This window comes from Australozyma saopauloensis, chromosome 4 (genome assembly GCF_035610405.1).
Source record: "Australozyma saopauloensis chromosome 4, complete sequence".
Taxonomy (NCBI): Eukaryota; Fungi; Ascomycota; class Pichiomycetes; order Serinales; family Metschnikowiaceae; genus Australozyma; species Australozyma saopauloensis.
Window position 1 is genome coordinate 1,752,164 of NC_086134.1, and position 16,661 is coordinate 1,768,824.

A 16,661-nucleotide genomic window follows, 5' to 3' on the forward strand; every position below is an offset into this window, starting at 1 on the left:
GCGGACAATTCAGATCTCTTCGTTTTGTATTTGTAACGATTGAAAATCGAACTATATCAGTAGACCTGATTTTCAAGTTATCGTAGGGTATGTTGGAGTTGAGAACCCTTCGATAATTAAGATTGTTCATATTGTCTGCAACTAAGACCACCAATCTCACCCTCTTTTTATTCTAATATTTCATATTTCAGCTTTCTGTTTTCTCGTTTCTCGCTCCCTTGATGAGAATAACATTGTTCGACTCTCGCATATAGATGGTAAACGTTGGTGACAAAGTGTCATTAAAGGGCCAAACGGCAGTTGTGCGCTTTATCGGAAATACTCAATTTGCACCAGGAAAATGGGTAGGTTTGGAACTCGACACGCCCACGGGAAAAAACAACGGAACCGTGCAAGATGTTGAGTACTTCAAATGTAGATTGCCTGGAACCTATGGAGTGTTTGTACGGCCAGGTCTATTAGAGAAAGAAACAGCTGTTCCGCTGAATGTTGTCTCTATTGTTAATAAGCTACAACAAAAGCTACGGTCTGCACTGATGGAGAATAATCTGCTACGAACATCAATAGAGCAATTGAACCGAGAATTGGAGATGAAGAAAGATGAACTTGCCAATATAGACCATTCTCTTGAGTCTACAATGGTGGAGTCCGAGTTTCTCAAATCTCAGAATGCTACTTTTCATGACAAATTGAGTGTTCTTCAAACGAGTTATGATGATTTGAGCGCAGACCATGCTCTTCTCAAGGAAGAATTGGACATTTACAAAGAATTGGAAAATGCGGTGAGAGACCATTTGCCCTCGGATCGCGATTTATCTGTTGAAGATTTTGCGGTTCTCGTTCAATTCAACAAGCGATTGGAGTTGGCCTACTCGTCTCTTCAAAAAACCCTTGAACTCAAAGAGTCTACATTCAATGAGGAATTAAATCTGTTCAAAAATTCCTTGTCAAAATCTCATATTGATATTCAATCGTACAATGAATTGGAACAGCTGCTCAATAGGGCGCAGTTTGACATACGGCTCCTTCAAGAACAGTTAGAGGCTTCATTGGAGCTGGTTCTGGTGATTGAGCGCATCACAGTTGAAAACGAAAATCTAGTCCTGGCCAATAGAGATCTCAAAATGCAGGTGGAGCATCTAACAGAGCTCAATGAGATAGATCGAGCTTTGGAGGCAGAGCATGTTCTGAAAGAGCAAGAACTTCAATCGTCAATTCTCTTGCTCACAGAGACATTAGAAAAAGAGAGACTAAATCTTGAGGGATTACTGATAAAGAACAAAGAATTGAGAGAGAAAATAAAACTTAATCTAAACGTTAAGGACCAGCCTGAGTCACATCTTTCACAAGAATTGGAGCATCTTTCAATTAAATTACGCGAATGCCAATCTCACAAACAAGGTATAAATTTACAAAATAACTATCTCATTCAAGCTTTAAAATTGGATGACGAAATGATATCCAAAATATCCCCGTTGGCACACAAGTCCCATTTGCAGCTTCTTTCTGAAATCATTCGTCTTCAGATATATTTGGAAACACACTTTGATTTTGAGCAAACTTCACTTGATTTAACAGAATTGGTCGTTTCTTTGAACTGTGCTAAAAGGTTGATTGAATATAGCTTTATGAGTCTTGAGCCTAAAGATTTAGCTTCTCAATTTGAATCTATTCGAACTATGCTAGAACTTGCCGAAAAATCCCTTGAACTGATAGACTCAGTCGACCTTCGGAGAAAAATCGAAAAATGGAATCAATCTCTACTTGCACAAGGGCCATCCTGGCTTTCCACTTTTGCTACTTTAGCTCGAATCCGATCTTGGGCAAAAGCACTTATCGTTAATTCTGCCTCAATTCACTTGAACCCAATCGCAAATGAATTTATCTCGCTGTGCAACGTCCTCGAGTCGCAGTGTCGAGTCTTGTTAGATGGCTACAATCTCAACAAAATCGATTCCTCCTTAGTTCTGCTACTCGAGAATTTTGATCGGCCATCTCCCAATACAGTCGCGGAACTGGATTTCGTTGGAATAAAGGAGAATGTTGATGCCCTATTAAAAATGTTGGTTTCAAAGAATTTCGAGCCCCTAGGCAATGTCATGACAATATACTCAGTCGTCGAGAACGGTGAAGCTCACAAGTTTACTGAATTAATAGACTCCTTACAAGCCGAACTCGAACTCAAAGAAAGTAGAGTCCAAGACCTCAATTTGCATGTTGAACTACTCGAGAAGAACATTCGGCACTCTATTGCAAGCAAAAACTTAGATTTGGAAAACGAGCGCCTCAGACTCGAACAAGCCCAGTCAAACGTAGTTCAGTTGAACGATCAGTTGGAAAATCTCAAAGAAGAGAATATACAGCTAGAGAGACAGATAGAAAACTTACTAGACTTCGGTAATCAATCAGTTTTCCATCAAACACAATACTTCGACACGAAAGTTTCTGAGACGAAGCTAACACTGATGCAGGCTTTAATTGAAGAAATTCAACTACTCAAAAAGATGTTAGTACCACAAGAGAACAAATCTCAGTGGAATGCAAATTATGATTGGCTTTTTGAGCCGTTATATACTCCTCGAATAGTTACCTCGGGTCGAATTTTCTTGGAAGATACTCATCAAAAACGTAAACTTGCTAATGGACTCGCGAAGTCAATTTCAGTAGCTAAAGCGAACTCTCTGCACTTGCATTATCTTCGACAGGGAGCTCAAAAGCCTTTTTGCTAACTTTCAGAGGCCATTTTGACGCAAGGTCTATATTTTCAACTGGATATAGCCACTCCAACACACTCAAAATAAACATGTCAACGATGACACATAAGACGTATAATTTACCCGCAATAGCTCCGCAGCAATAGTATTTCAGAAGCCTATCAAGAAGAGGAAGGGGACCGTCGTGATACCAGAGCGAATTATAAGCATTTTCCGTTCTCTTTGCAATGTCATCCCAACTGTACATATGAGCGACTTCCTGATGGAACAGCGAGGTGTCAATCTCCCGAGATGCAACTTTGTCAATTGCGTGTAGCAAAGCACTAACAAGTGAGTCTTCTTCGGGTTCTGCAAAACTCGTCATGTGCTGCGGAAGCACTTCAGGAATTCCACCAACTCTTGTCGTGACAACATATAGTCCACACGAAGCAGCCTCTACAATTACCGTACCAAATGCTTCAGTCAAAGAAGGATGAAGATAAATATCACCCTTTACCATAACATCGCGCACTTCTTCGTGCTTCACTGCACCGATAAGAGAGACCCTTTCCTGTAAAAAGTACTTCTCACGCATTTGCTCCAAATCCAAAAACTTTGGCCCATCGCCTGCGATAAGGAAGTCTACATTGGAGCGTTGCATGCAAATTTGAGGAACAACAGCAACAAGCAAGTCGGCGCCCTTATTTGGGAAGAGTCTGGAGATGACTACAATGGTAATCCTCGAATGGTCTTTCTCTCTTGTGAGATCCGGAGCAAAATCCTCTGATATCACTGCATTAGGAATCACCGAGACATTCAATGGATCCAACGAGGCTCGTAGAACCGTGTTTTCCTTGCATGTATGTGAAACGCATATTACGTGACTTATGTCACTGAGTGTGAACTTTAGTAGCTTATTACCTAGAATAGAACCAATGTCCGCGAAGCCAAACAATGAGTGGTCCGTGAACACAGTCTTGAGACCCATCGTCTTGCCGTGGAAAATGGCCTCGGCGCCTAGACTGGAGAAGGATCCGTGTCCATGTACTATATCGATTTGCTCCCGAACGAAAATGTTCCGGAGGACTGGAAACGCCAGAAACACGCTAGGAAACGTTGTACTTCGATAAATCTGTAGAAATGGGACATAATACACGCGTAGACCGTTCGTTAGCATTCTAACACCGCTTCTGTCACCATAGTCATGTGTTATAATCACAACGGAATGGCCCAAGTCAATCAACTTCTGAGACAAGTGAAAAACATGAAACTCCACTCCACCGGGTTGAGGATAGAAAAAGTCTGTAACCATTGCGATATTGTAGTGTTGCATTTGCAACGGTTGTGGTTTTAGGCTCATTTTGAACGATGCAATAGGAATGGAGCAGGGCGTTCTAGTATTGAAAGGATCATAAACAAATCACAGATTTCATAGAAGCTTCCAATTATCTCGCTGAATAGTCTTCGGAAATTTAGTCGTATCTTTAATTGGTTTTCCACACAGTACTCGCTTCCAGAAAACTGAGATGGAGTTGACGTGGGGCATACATATTTTGATGTGGCTGTGCAAAAATTGAGATGAAATTTCGCTTTGACGAAATATATTCAATTATAGGGTATTCTCCCTAATTCCAATCGGAGGACGTGTTAATGATATCCTCAAATCGAGGTAGTCAAAATGATGTACAATGTGTAACCTTGATGGTGTTGGCCACTGCTCGAATGGTACTGAATTATTCAATTGTTTATTAGTTCTTTATATATTTTGTTTATCCCCCTTACTAGAGCCACTTAGGCAAACGCGTTTGGAGGTAATGATCCTGACGAATTTGAGAAATTCACGACGCACTGCTGGTAGTCCCAGTTACTCTGTTGACATAGCATCAAGCCATAATCAACGGTCAATTTTGTCTCAACAAGAACTTTGGCAAGTAGCTCCTGTTGGAGGGGATTGAGCGTGTTCTTGAGTTCGTCTGGAATGTTGAACTGACCTACTGGCGTAGGAGTTGCAGTACCGGAATGTGGAACACTTCCTGGAACAGCTGCAGCCGGACTAGCTGGCATTGCTGGTGTACTGGGAACATTTGGAGTACCCTGGAAAGCATCTGAGTCGACTGGCGCACGCAAACAGAGCATGTCGCTTGCAACAACCATTGAGTTGTTTGCACCCGGGACGACAATGAAGGTTCTGTCAAAGGATTTGGAGCCCAATTGTGGGCGCAGCTTTTTATTGTTGCCTTTATAGCGACTGGAATGGTTAACCTTTTCGGTCTTGTCTGGTGCGGCAACCTCTTGAAAAGAGCCATGTAGCGTGATACAGATGGCACCCATCTGAGGGAGTTTATATGCCTCCATACTGTAAGCGGAAGGATTATTTACAAGATCGTGTTTTGTTTTGGGGATTTGGCTGAAGGAATTGAAGATTTGCTCCGCGCCAATCGCTAACTTTGACATTCTTGCTTTTGGAACCAGAACTTTGGACAAGTTACGCGAATGAGTCAAATAGTAGCCGAAATCTGGGAGATCTTGATTACCGACTTGTGGCGTGGTGCTATCAACCTGCAAGGAAAACTGGGATTGCGGTTGGAATAGTCCCATGAGGGCGGTTCTGTCTGAGTCCCATAAACTGACGAAGTTGGTAATAAACGAGGTACTTATATTTTGCACGTCGGAGTCTTGGAAAAATATGGGCTGGGGTGCATCGAAGGCAAGTTTGAGGTTGGCCAATGCCACCTCCTCGTTTCTCACAAGCTCTCCGTTGAGAACAATCAATCGAGGAAATATCTTCTTGAACTGTGTTCTCAAGTCAACAGGTGAAACGCGATTCATTAGCGGATTACCATCAATGAGTATCTCTCTCAAATGAACGAGGTTCTTTTTCCATCTTTCGAAGGCATTTGTATTCGCAAGTCTATTGTTTTGCAAAGACAAGTTGCGCAAGCGAGGGAAGTTTTTAGGCAAAAGCGATAATCTCTCTAAGTCTGAAATGTCGTTGTTGGAGAAGTCTGCACTGGTCACCTCAATCTTGGCCTGGTCAGCTACCAGTAGTAATGCTGGAAAGAACCGAGCAGCTGCTCCAGCTGACTGCAAAAAGCCGATACTTTGCACTGTTGGTTCGTTGATTACGCCCGCAAGATTAAGAAACTGTGATTGCGGATCGTAGCGGCTTTTGATGAGGTTGGTGAGCACGACAAACGCAGGCCCATCTTCCTTTTTTCCAGCCTCTTCGATCTTGAACTTCAAGCCTTGGCCAGCAAATCTAACACCATTATGTTGTACGAGCGTCTGAGCTTCTTGGTTATTTCTCACAGTTCCGTATAAGACCTGTTGTTCGGTGTGGTAGTTTGTGACCTGAACTCTAGTCTTCTTTTTCACAAAGGCGATACAATCTTCCGCCAGAGCATTAGTCCAGCCTAGTATCAGGATTTTCACCGTTTGTTGGGTTGGACTGTTTGTGTTTCGAGCCCCGAAATTGGCTCGGTTGAAGTTACTCATCGGCTGGATGGTAGTAGGTAGAGATGAGAAATCCTGGGGAAGGAACTGAAATGGGGTTTGAGTTGCAATAAGTTACACGAGAGAAGTTTCTCAATAAATTTAAAAGAAGGAATTGTCTGGGAAGTTTTGAAATATTATTTTTTGATTTTCATGTTAGTTTACTCAATTGTTGGACACCTTCAGTACGGCTATATAGTATTCAATACGAAGATTCTACATTATACCCTGCGTTCAATTTTGTTGCATATTTCTAGAGATAAAACACAATCGCAATCGTTTTAAGTCGTCAGTCAATTAGTTAATTGCAAACACCATGTTGCACAGCATTCGGGCTTGATCTATGGGTTGCTCAAAGTGCCTACAACAGTATACTTGTTGCCGAAATGGCTCTTCCAGTTCAGCAATGACTCTCTTTCCTCTGTGGAGAGACCCTCTAAGGTATCAAGAGGCTCGTCAAGCGACGTCAAAACGGCGGGATCAAACGAGTTGAGAGCCAATCCTCGAGATGCATCTCTTCCAGCGAAGTTCTCGTAGGGACCACCTGGTCCATAGAAGCCCTTGCCAGCTGTCACGTCGAAAACGACACCCTCAATTGCCAAGTACACTTTGGGATCATCCTTGCCGTTGAATTTACAAAGCGTTTTGGGCACAAAGTCGGTTTGTGCTGGAGGTTCTGTGCTATCTGCCTCTGCCAATGGGTTGGAACCGATGTCTCTGACAATAAGAGACACAAAGTATAGAATGACAACAATTAGGATAATTGTGTAGATCATTTTGGATTTGAGTTGTCGTTAATACGTTAGATATGTGGAACGGTTGTATTCAGTAATCACTGTACGATTGAGAATTTGTGAAATTATATCCTCCTGATTATCCTAACCCTCAATCTTTTAAATATTCGACCCTTTGGAAAAGAATTGAATTTGCAAAAGAAAGAGTAGTGAGTATGGTCTGATGTGAGCCACAATCTCAGAGCATAGAATAGTTATGCAACAGCATATGATATTGATTATGTGGGGTACCGACCCAACATGGAGATGTTTAAAAGGAAATTCAAATTCATCGTCAATTTCTCGCTGTGGAATGGTACCGTGTGAGATGCCATTCTTTTTTTTTATCATTTGATCTTTACTTATGTTGGCCCTGTAATAGCATATTTGCAACCACTGAGGGGCTATTGGCTATCAGTGTTCCCCTCACAAAAGCAGGAAGTGGTTACTCGAATGTTTGATGAAATTTGATTTGATTATCGCCGGTATGGTAAAAAGAAATATTTCAGGCGTCGCTTCACATATTCCACTTCCTGTTCACTTTCTGCTGACCGCTTTGCAGCCTCTGGAAGCCCGTAAATCAGTACCACGAGATAAAATACGTTGATGCTGAAATCCAGCAGAAACTAGTTTGAGCTGAAACCTTCCAAGGGATATCTCTCCATATAGCTTTTGATAGTAGTACTGAGTAGTCCTAAAAAGAGGTATGTCTTGAAACACACGTTTACGGAGCATCAACTAAACAATACTTCATTTGCGAATCCAAATTATACGCGCGTGTATACTTGATTACTGTCTCATATAATCAATTTATTTTTTTTGTGACGTCTGTTCAACAGATCTACACTCTACAGCTATACGCGCACTACCGTCACTACAGATACCACCAAACTACTGAGCCATGACAAGAAGCACTGTCGCTCTAGATGACGTGACCGTCAACAACTTGGGTACCTTCAAAATCATTAACGAGGTGTGTCTTCCTACCACATATCCAGACTCCTGGTACGAGAACTCAGTGAAACTGCCCTCAGAGGTCTCTCAGTTGGCATTCTACTCTGAATTGCCTGTGGGAGCGATCCAGGGAAAGCTCATCAACCTATCGCATAAAATTCCTTCGTTTGAGGTTGCCACATCTATTCTGATGAACACAAAGCTGAAGATAGTCCATGACGCTTTGTACATTGAGTCTTTGGCCGTTTTACCAGCCTACAGAGGTAAGGGCGTTGGAAGTAAACTCTTGGAATGGATCATCGAGCAGACCAAGGAACGCTTTGTTCATGAAATAGCCCTTCATGTGCACGTTGACAACAAGGAGGCCATCGAATGGTATAAGAAAAAGGGCTTTCAACAACAAGAGGAGGTAGTCAAGGACTACTATAAGCAGCAGGAGCTTCCGAACCCTGACGCCTACATTTTTAAAATGACTGTATGATGCTACTCTTCTTAAAATTGCATGCAATATCTTTAATGAGCTGGAGAGGAGCCATTCTGCTTGGTGATACCTGAAGTAAGATACATAGACAAAATACTAGAATATAGATATGTAATTATTTTTGTGACAGATACTACGAACACAGATTTCTTTCCTACGTCTGCTTGACGTGCTGCTTGTAACATAAGTCAAAAGCAGTCCCTACTGCGAGACTAAGTCTCTATTCAATTTGTGTCAATTTTCAATTTCCTAGAATCTATTTACTAATCCTCTCCTTCATCTTCTGTATCTGTGTTGATGTCTGTGAATACACTCTCGTTGTCAGACTCATCATCGTCAGCTTCACTCGACTTTTTCACCCCTTGACCCCTCAAAGCAGCCAATGCGCCAGCAATGGAGTCTTCCTCTGGATCAGAGATATCCAGGTCAGAGTCGGAGTCGGAATCATCTTCATCGAGTCCTGCTGCCTTCTTGACTGCTTCTTGGTCAATTGGGACTGCTTTGACCTCCATGTCGACTGGAATATCAACATCTGTGCCGAAGTATGCGTTGTTTTTCAAAAACAAACGGAAGTGAAAGTCACCCACAGTTGGTGGGACTGGTGCAGGCAATTTGACCTTGAAAGTGCTGATTGCTACAACATGCTCCTTGCCCTCGATCCATTCCTTCTGCGTCAACTTCAAATTCGTCAATTCGACATTTCTCAACAGGGCACTCTCAGTACCTTCGATAAATTTGTTGTCAGATTGATTAGCAATGAAACCTTCCCAAGAGTTGCTGACAAGACCTGGGAAGTATGGGGCGTATGCTGCAGGCAATTGTGGAGGCAAGTCATTGGACCTAAGAGGGTTTTTCAAGTCCTCGATGGTCTCTTCTTCAGTAAATCTCAGATCGTCAATTTCTGGGCAGGACTTCAAGGCGGCTGATTTGATCAAAAATTTAACAACCAAATGTGCACTTGCATTTGGTGAAATGTAGTCCTCACCTGGCACCTTAAATGAAGCATCTAAAACGCGAATGAAAGGAATGTTCTTGGCGACATCCAAAGCAATTTTCAATTTCTTTGAGTCAGAGATACCCAAAACTTTGCCAGCCTCTTCATCAGACAAAGTCAAGAGCTTACCCAACTTTTTCACACTTTGTGCCTCAACCACCTTTGCATCTACATAAGGCAATTGCAATAATTCTCTATGTTTGCCCAAAGGAGTACAAGCTTGGTGAACGGCTTTTTGTAAGTCAAAAGCGGCCAAAATGACGTCTGGTACCTTGAATACGGTCGCAATCTCAATAAAGCCGGTAAGAAGTGGCAGGAGCTCTGAAACCACTCTCAATGTGAGCTCTTCGTCTGATCCGGTTGACTCTCTTTTGAAGTATGAAAGAACAAGGTCCTTGATTTCCTGAACAGACTTGTCACCACGGAGAGCAGTGACCTCAGCGCTCTCAAGAATCCAGTCAAGGACAGTGTAGGGGGTGTAAACAACAGCAGGGTTCTTGTCAGCCAAGCGGCGAACAAAGGATGCAGCGGTGTCCACATGGATGCCTCTTTTGGTAGTAGCTTTCACGTTGCTCCACCAGTTACCCACAACGAATGGCAAAATTACACCGATGAGCACAAAGTAGAGTAAGATCATGAGTTGAGAGTAACGACCTTCGACCAAGAACTTAGGGATGGCGACACCATGAGTGACCTCCTGTTGGCCATCTGGATGACCGTACAACTCCAAGTTACGCTTAGTAACCTCGTCGGTCAAAGCTTTGTATGCCAAGTTAATCTGAATAAAAGCAGCCTCCATCTCTTCTTTGACTTTGTCTGTCAAATCCTTACCGATCTTGTCAGGATGGTAGACCAAGGACAATTTACGGTAACGGGACTTGATGTCCTTCTCAGAAGCAGTGTATGGAATATCCAAGATGGTGTATGGGTCGAAGAAGCCTGTCAAGGAAACCTCCTTGGCGTAGGTGATCCAGATGTAAGCAGCCAAGGCCCAGCCCAACACAACAATGACCAATGAACGGTTAAACACGCGACCGGCCCGCTTTTGCGCGCGCACCTTATCGATCTGGGTGCTGTTGGCTAATTGCAACGACTCGTGGTTGTAGGGAATAGAGCCTTCCACAGCTTTGGAGGACGAGCCGGATGAAATTGCTCGAAGAAACCACCGCGCCGTAATTGGCACCATGAAAAACACAAGGAGGGCCAACACGAAGTAGGGCCACGTGTCGGACCCTTCGTCGTATTTGTATTCGGAGGCCATTGTGGAGTAGTGTGTTGTAGGTATCCTGAAGACACGTTAACACATATGGGTGACTGAGGCACGGGTGTGGGTAATTTAGTAGGCGGATCGAAGGTTCTAGCATGGGCAAAATGGAAGTAATGGGCTGGAAAATTGTTGAAAATAAAACAGTCGAATATTCCATTTGAATAAAGTTCTTCGATTTCTCTCGTGTTGCGCGTAAATGATTCTTGTCTTCTGTTGACCGTGTCTCTGATAGAAAGAAGCATTCTTTTCTGTGGCGATCCTTGGTCTCTGTCAAAATTTTGGATTTATGACGGAATGTTCCAATTGAAATATTTGTTTTTTGTTTTGTTGATTTTCATTTCTTTATTTGCATTACAATAAGGACAGTAGATGTACATAACACTGGTCATCTTATCTGATTGACTCTAAAGACCTGATGGAAAGTCCTCACTTGAACTTTTCAATTTAAATAATCTTTACTACAGTTCGCTCTTATAATCATGTGATATTCTCCTATTAATCTACACGGCTCCAAAGTTTCTACTCATCCGCTTAGTGGTGGAACAAACGGATTGGGTTCTCGACGTAAACCATGTCGTACGAGTCGGCAGCGGCAAAAACAGCCTTGTCCATGACGGAACCAGAAGGAGCAGCAACGAACTTGACACCAGATCTGGCAGCACGGTAGACGTTGTCTGGGAATGGGAAGAAAGCGTCAGAAGACAAAGCAACGTTCTCCAACTTGCCCAACCACTCGGCTCTCTCCTCAGCAGTCAATGGAGTAGGGAGCTCAGCAAACTTGGACTCGTACTCGGACTTCTCTGGCTCAGAGGTTGGAATTTGGTTAGAGACGTACAAGTCAATAGCGTTGGACTTCTCAGGTCTCTTGACACCCTTGGCCCATTTGAAGCCCAAGACGCGTGGGTGTTGTCTGAACCACCAGTTGTCAGCCTTGTCACCGGCCAAACGGGTACAATGGATACGGGATTGTTGGCCAGCACCCAAACCGATGACCATACCGTTCTTGGTGTAGCACACAGAGTTAGATTGAGTGTACTTCAAGGCAATGGTGGCGACAGTCAAGTCAATGATACCTTGCTCAGTCAAGTCCTTGTTCTTGGAGACAATCTCTTGGAAGGAAGTGCCCTTGATGATAGCGTCGTTACGCTTTTGTTGCAAGGTGACACCGTAGACTTGTCTGGACTCCAAAGTGTCTGGGGTGAAGTTAGGGTCGATCTTCAAGATACAGTACTTACCACCCTTCTTCTTCTTCAAGATCTCCAAAGCCTCTGGGGAGTAACCTGGGGCAATGACACCATCGGAAACCTCCTTGGAGATGATTTGTGCGGTTGGGAGATCGACGATGTTGGACAAAGCAATCCAGTCACCGAAGGAAGACATTCTGTCGGCACCACGAGCTCTGGCGTAAGCGTTAGCCAATGGAGACAAGTTCTCGATGTCCTCGACGAAGTAGATCTTCTTCTCGACGTCGGACAATGGCAAACCAACAGCGGCACCAGCTGGGGAGACGTGCTTGAAAGAAGCAGCAGCTGGCAAGTTAAGAGAAGCAGACAACTCCTTGACCAAAGGCCAAGAGTTCAAGGCATCCAACAAGTTGATGTAACCTGGAGAACCACCCAAAACCTTGAATGGCAACTCACCTTGAGAGACAAAAGCCTGGGCAGGCTTTTGGTGTGGGTTGGCACCGTAACGCAATGGCAATTGCGAGACGTTCTCGGAGTACTGCTTACGGAAGAAGTCAGAGATAGCGACATCGTAGTCAGCAGTGTGCTCAAAAGCCTTCAAAGCCAATCTGTTGCGGGTCTCCTTGGAGATCTCGCCAGCCTTCAACTCCTCCAAGAAACCGGCGTAGTCAGATGGGTCGGACAAAATGGAGACTCTGGCGTGGTTCTTGGCAGCAGCTCTCAACAAGGTAACACCACCAATGTCCACCTCCTCGACAGCCTCATCGATGGTAACAGCCACCTTGGAGACGGTCTCCTTGAATGGGTACAAGTTGCAAACAACGAAGTCGACCTTCTCAATGCCTTGGGCTTGCAAGTCCTTCTCATCGCCCTCGATGTTTCTGGCCAAGATACCACCATGAACAGCAGGGTGCAAAGTCTTGACTCTACCACCCAACATCTCAGGAGCGTGGGTGATCGAAGAAACATCCTCAACAGGGAAGCCGGCCTCACGGACCATCTTGGCAGTACCGCCAGAAGCCAAAATCCGGACGTTGGCAGCGGTCAAACCTTTGGCCAAGTCCAAAAGACCGGTTTTGTCGTAGACGGATAAGATCGCAGTTTTCTCGTGAACCATGGTGTTGGCAGATGTGAAATCAATGGCGGAAAAGGGGAGGAACCACTGGTTAGGAAGTGAGTAGGGGGGAGGGTGATTTTTTCTGACGTTTTTTGGTTGGTGCACGGGTGGCCCGAGTCAGTCAATATTGTGTAATTTAGATAGATAAGAGAATATTTTTGCCCGGGAAAAAGACAGAGGGAAACTGTTCAGGATAATTTGCCTATGATTTTTCGATTTTACGATGCTTTTGTTGTTTTTGTAGGTTTCGCCGAACTTCGCCGAGAATGGCCTTCGCTTGTTCAGTCCCATTGGTCCTACAGGAGATAATGCCAAGCTGGATCTATACCCAATTTGATCATACCAACAGGTGCAAAATTTATTGAGATTAAACGTGCTCATTAGTCATAATAATTTCCTGAATCTATGGGTATGAACCCACAATATTTCTGAATCTCGTGTGTGTAGAATAGTTCATGCTAGACTATCTGTTTGATATAAGATGCAACCATGCTATAAAAGCCTTCGAAAGTGTCATTCTTTTGTTCTTTAGAAGATGAGTGAATGTTCCCTCAACCTAGCTCAGGACGATCAAAAGAATTTGCTCAAGTGATTTGCTTGTGCTATGATGGAAGACTGTGATACATGATACACTTGCCATTACAAGTGAGAATTTTGGAAAAAAGTTGACACGATTTGATCATTAGCATATGCGAGGCGTAGCCTTATAAATGAGGTTCTCAGTCCATCGTGACTTCCCGGGTGCCTAATTCGAACGCTCTTACCTCCTCTTACATCCTCTTACATTCGTAATTCTCGTTGGGATTTGTAGCTCAAATCTATGTTCAATTTTGTTTCCACTAATTTAAAAGATACTCTGTATTTGTGTAGCTCTGCTTCTATACTACACATGCAACAGCCTTAATTGGTCTGCAAATCTTTCTCTCTGCAGTGCGGCTTGTCAGTGAACTCAGTCAAAGATGAACATGCACCAAAAAGCCGTGGTCGATTTTGTCGCTCCATCCCAAATACTCTTTATAGCTTTTCTTGGCTTTTTATGCTCAATCTGTTGATTTTTCCCTTGCAGATTGAACGAAAAGGACTTACTGTAGGTATTTGTGTGCAGGTATTTTGCAGCCAATTTTCAGCTAGATCATGCCCACAAATTGAGAACCGGTGCAATAACTTCCTCCAGCACATAATAGACCTAGAGTGAACTAATAATGTTTCACTTCAGTAAATACTCTTGAAGTTGAACTGGTTTCAAAAAATAGTGATTTATGCGTTGGTACAAGCGGGTCCATAATTTCTACCCTCTTTACATACAGCAGGTGTGGATTATTCTAAGTGTTCATCAAATGTTTTTCCTTGAGGCCCCAAACTTTCCAAGCACATTCTTTTCTTTGCGGTGTAGTTATTCTCTGTTTTTGGATATCGAAGTTCCTTCGCACTTGGGAAATGAGCTACGAAACGCCTATTCGGATGTTCAAGCAAGCTATAGGCTTTTATTTTGATGCTATTATGGTCATTAGACCGGATGTGGCTGTATGATTAGAAGGACTAGATCCGGAGACGCATTTTTGTAGGAAAACCTAGAGACTGTGATCAAGTGCTGATTGATACAGCCCGAAAATAATAGAACCCTTTTTAGCACTACAGCCAACCTCAAGAACTTTTGGATGCTATTAGTGAGGGTTCTAGAATACAAATCTGTTAGAGACCTCCAGAATATTGGTTCAAATACAAGTCACTCGGGAGGCGTTGTGTTCGACAACGGACATATCTCCCAATAAAACTTATGATGGTAGTCAGAGACTGAGCACTTTCCATCAATGTATTTTTCCAGACGAACAATATATGCAATTTTCTAATCGGTGAACCTTCAAGAATGAGACTCAAGACTCGGGTAAGGGATGACACTACATATGTCCAAACAACCGGATGTCAAAGAACCCTACCCTACAAATAATTTGGTACAACTCTGAAATTGGATCTAGAATGGCGAGTCGTCGAATTACGAGTTTCAATTCAGTTTCATGGTTTCAACCCTAGAACCTCAGCAGTTAGTACGAGTTTCTACAATTTCAGAGCTCTTGTATAAAATGTCACAAACCAAGAAGGCCAGGAAAATAAGATTTATTGAAACAATATAGAAGCAATGCAACACAAGGTATCTGAATTAAAATGTATATTCTTCTGTGGAAGTGAATACTGGCATATTGTTTGATGTCATCGTCGTTTATTATCCCTTGTTTATAATCCAATACATTCTAAAACAAAAATGACTTCAACCAACTAAAAGAGTCAACGATTTTAAAGAGTGCTGAAATGTCGTATAATTGTGATAACTCGACGCATCGATGCACCAATCTAATTTTCCAGCGGAACTTTCATCTCATCGCATCTACGCTCGCAAATTGGATCGCACATACCAAATTTTACATATCTATCATGCAATTTCTGCAGCTAATCTATTACTTCATATACAAATAAACAAGCCGCTGCCACGAGCTAAAAGAGCATGCATAGAATGCACGACCCAAGAGGCTAAATAGCTTAGTGTCTGTATCTCCACAAGGACAAAGTGTTGTGCTTCTTCCAAGTGTGACGACGACCAGCCTTGGTCTTGGTGTACAAGTGACCTCTCTTGATACCTCTGGATTGCTTACCAGCAGAGGTAAGACCTCTGTTCTCTCTGTGCTTGTGGACAGGGTTGACGATCCAGTTGTATCTTGGGTCTCTTCTGATGGCGACGTGGGATGGGTCGACCAAGATGACCTCGAAGTACTTGTAGGTGGAGTCCTGGTTAACCCAGTAAGAGTTCAAGACACGCAAGTTAGAAGCTCTTCTACCAACTCTCTCCTCAGCAGTAACTCTCAAGGATCTTTGGTACTTCAATTGCTTAACACCCTGGTTGGTTGGCTTACCGTAAGTAGCACCCTTTGGAACAGGTCTCTTTCTACCACCTCTTCTGACTCTGACACGGAAGATGACGAAACCTTGCTTGGCCTTGTAACCCAATCTTCTAGCCTTGTCTGGTCTAGATGGTCTAGAGGCTCTGTGGATGACGTTTCTCTGTCTGTACTCCCAACATCTGACTCTCAACAAGAATCTAGAGACGTCAGATTGCTTCTTCTTTTGCAACTCTTCCAAGTATTTGTAGGCACCCATTTTCGGTTATCAAAGTGGTATGAATAAATTTTCACGAAACTTTGTGAGATGAAGTGTTGGCGCGGAAGTCACGTGAGGGAAGACATCACGTGAAATACCTCTCCAGTCACGTGGCAACCCTAGGGCCAAACGATATTTGATCCGAAACATAACGCACAAAGGCAATTTGAATTTTGTAGGCTGAAATCGTTTCTTATTCTCTTTTTTTAGATGCTATTAACTTTAAATTCTGATACAAAGATTACGTAGTCATGAGAACGGCCCCCGATACAAGGTCACACAAAAGAAAAGCCACTAAGTTGGAAATTAAAACTCCATTATTGAACAAGAGATATTGAACATATGTAACAAAATTTTGAATCAAGCAAAGAGCCTTTAATAATTGCTTCTCTTCGAACCAATCCTCATGAGTGTGTTTCCATGCCCGAGACTGTCCAGATCTCCAATCTAGTGGAATATTAGATAAAAAAGCAGCTAAAAATACACATGATTTCGAAATCAATGAGAATATACTATGCATTATGAGAGACAAGAAAAAAAAGCTGGCGATAAGTTC

General features: G+C 43.0%; 8 protein-coding genes across 8 annotated transcripts; 2 read left to right on the top strand and 6 right to left on the bottom strand.

Annotated features, from left to right (window-relative positions):
• Nucleotides 1-254: 254 nt before the first annotated feature.
• PUMCH_003799 (uncharacterized protein) lies at nt 255-2,729 on the top strand (the record flags this gene model as incomplete). The annotated part of the gene is made up of 1 exon (XM_063022756.1): nt 255-2,729. One exon carries the CDS (start codon nt 255-257, stop codon nt 2,727-2,729), a length of 2,475 nt encoding a protein of 824 aa, XP_062878826.1.
• On the bottom strand, nt 2,668-4,053 carry PUMCH_003800 (uncharacterized protein; the record flags this gene model as incomplete). Its single annotated transcript, XM_063022757.1, has 1 exon — nt 2,668-4,053. One exon carries the CDS (start codon nt 4,051-4,053, stop codon nt 2,668-2,670), a length of 1,386 nt encoding a protein of 461 aa, XP_062878827.1.
• A 431-nt stretch (nt 4,054-4,484) lies between these two features.
• PUMCH_003801 (uncharacterized protein) lies at nt 4,485-6,188 on the bottom strand (the record flags this gene model as incomplete). Its single annotated transcript, XM_063022758.1, has 1 exon — nt 4,485-6,188. The coding sequence occupies one exon, from the start codon at nt 6,186-6,188 to the stop codon at nt 4,485-4,487; it is 1,704 nt and encodes a 567-aa protein (XP_062878828.1).
• A 338-nt stretch (nt 6,189-6,526) lies between these two features.
• PUMCH_003802 (uncharacterized protein) lies at nt 6,527-6,961 on the bottom strand (the record flags this gene model as incomplete). Its single annotated transcript, XM_063022759.1, has 1 exon — nt 6,527-6,961. One exon carries the CDS (start codon nt 6,959-6,961, stop codon nt 6,527-6,529), a length of 435 nt encoding a protein of 144 aa, XP_062878829.1.
• An 898-nt stretch (nt 6,962-7,859) lies between these two features.
• Nucleotides 7,860-8,393, top strand: PUMCH_003803 (uncharacterized protein; the record flags this gene model as incomplete). The annotated part of the gene is made up of 1 exon (XM_063022760.1): nt 7,860-8,393. The coding sequence occupies one exon, from the start codon at nt 7,860-7,862 to the stop codon at nt 8,391-8,393; it is 534 nt and encodes a 177-aa protein (XP_062878830.1).
• Nucleotides 8,394-8,656: 263 nt separating this feature from the next.
• Nucleotides 8,657-10,648, bottom strand: PUMCH_003804 (uncharacterized protein; the record flags this gene model as incomplete). Its single annotated transcript, XM_063022761.1, has 1 exon — nt 8,657-10,648. The coding sequence occupies one exon, from the start codon at nt 10,646-10,648 to the stop codon at nt 8,657-8,659; it is 1,992 nt and encodes a 663-aa protein (XP_062878831.1).
• A 537-nt stretch (nt 10,649-11,185) lies between these two features.
• PUMCH_003805 (uncharacterized protein) lies at nt 11,186-12,955 on the bottom strand (the record flags this gene model as incomplete). The annotated part of the gene is made up of 1 exon (XM_063022762.1): nt 11,186-12,955. The coding sequence occupies one exon, from the start codon at nt 12,953-12,955 to the stop codon at nt 11,186-11,188; it is 1,770 nt and encodes a 589-aa protein (XP_062878832.1).
• Nucleotides 12,956-15,490: 2,535 nt separating this feature from the next.
• On the bottom strand, nt 15,491-16,105 carry PUMCH_003806 (uncharacterized protein; the record flags this gene model as incomplete). Its single annotated transcript, XM_063022763.1, has 1 exon — nt 15,491-16,105. The coding sequence occupies one exon, from the start codon at nt 16,103-16,105 to the stop codon at nt 15,491-15,493; it is 615 nt and encodes a 204-aa protein (XP_062878833.1).
• Between the last annotated feature and the right edge of the window lie 556 nt (nt 16,106-16,661).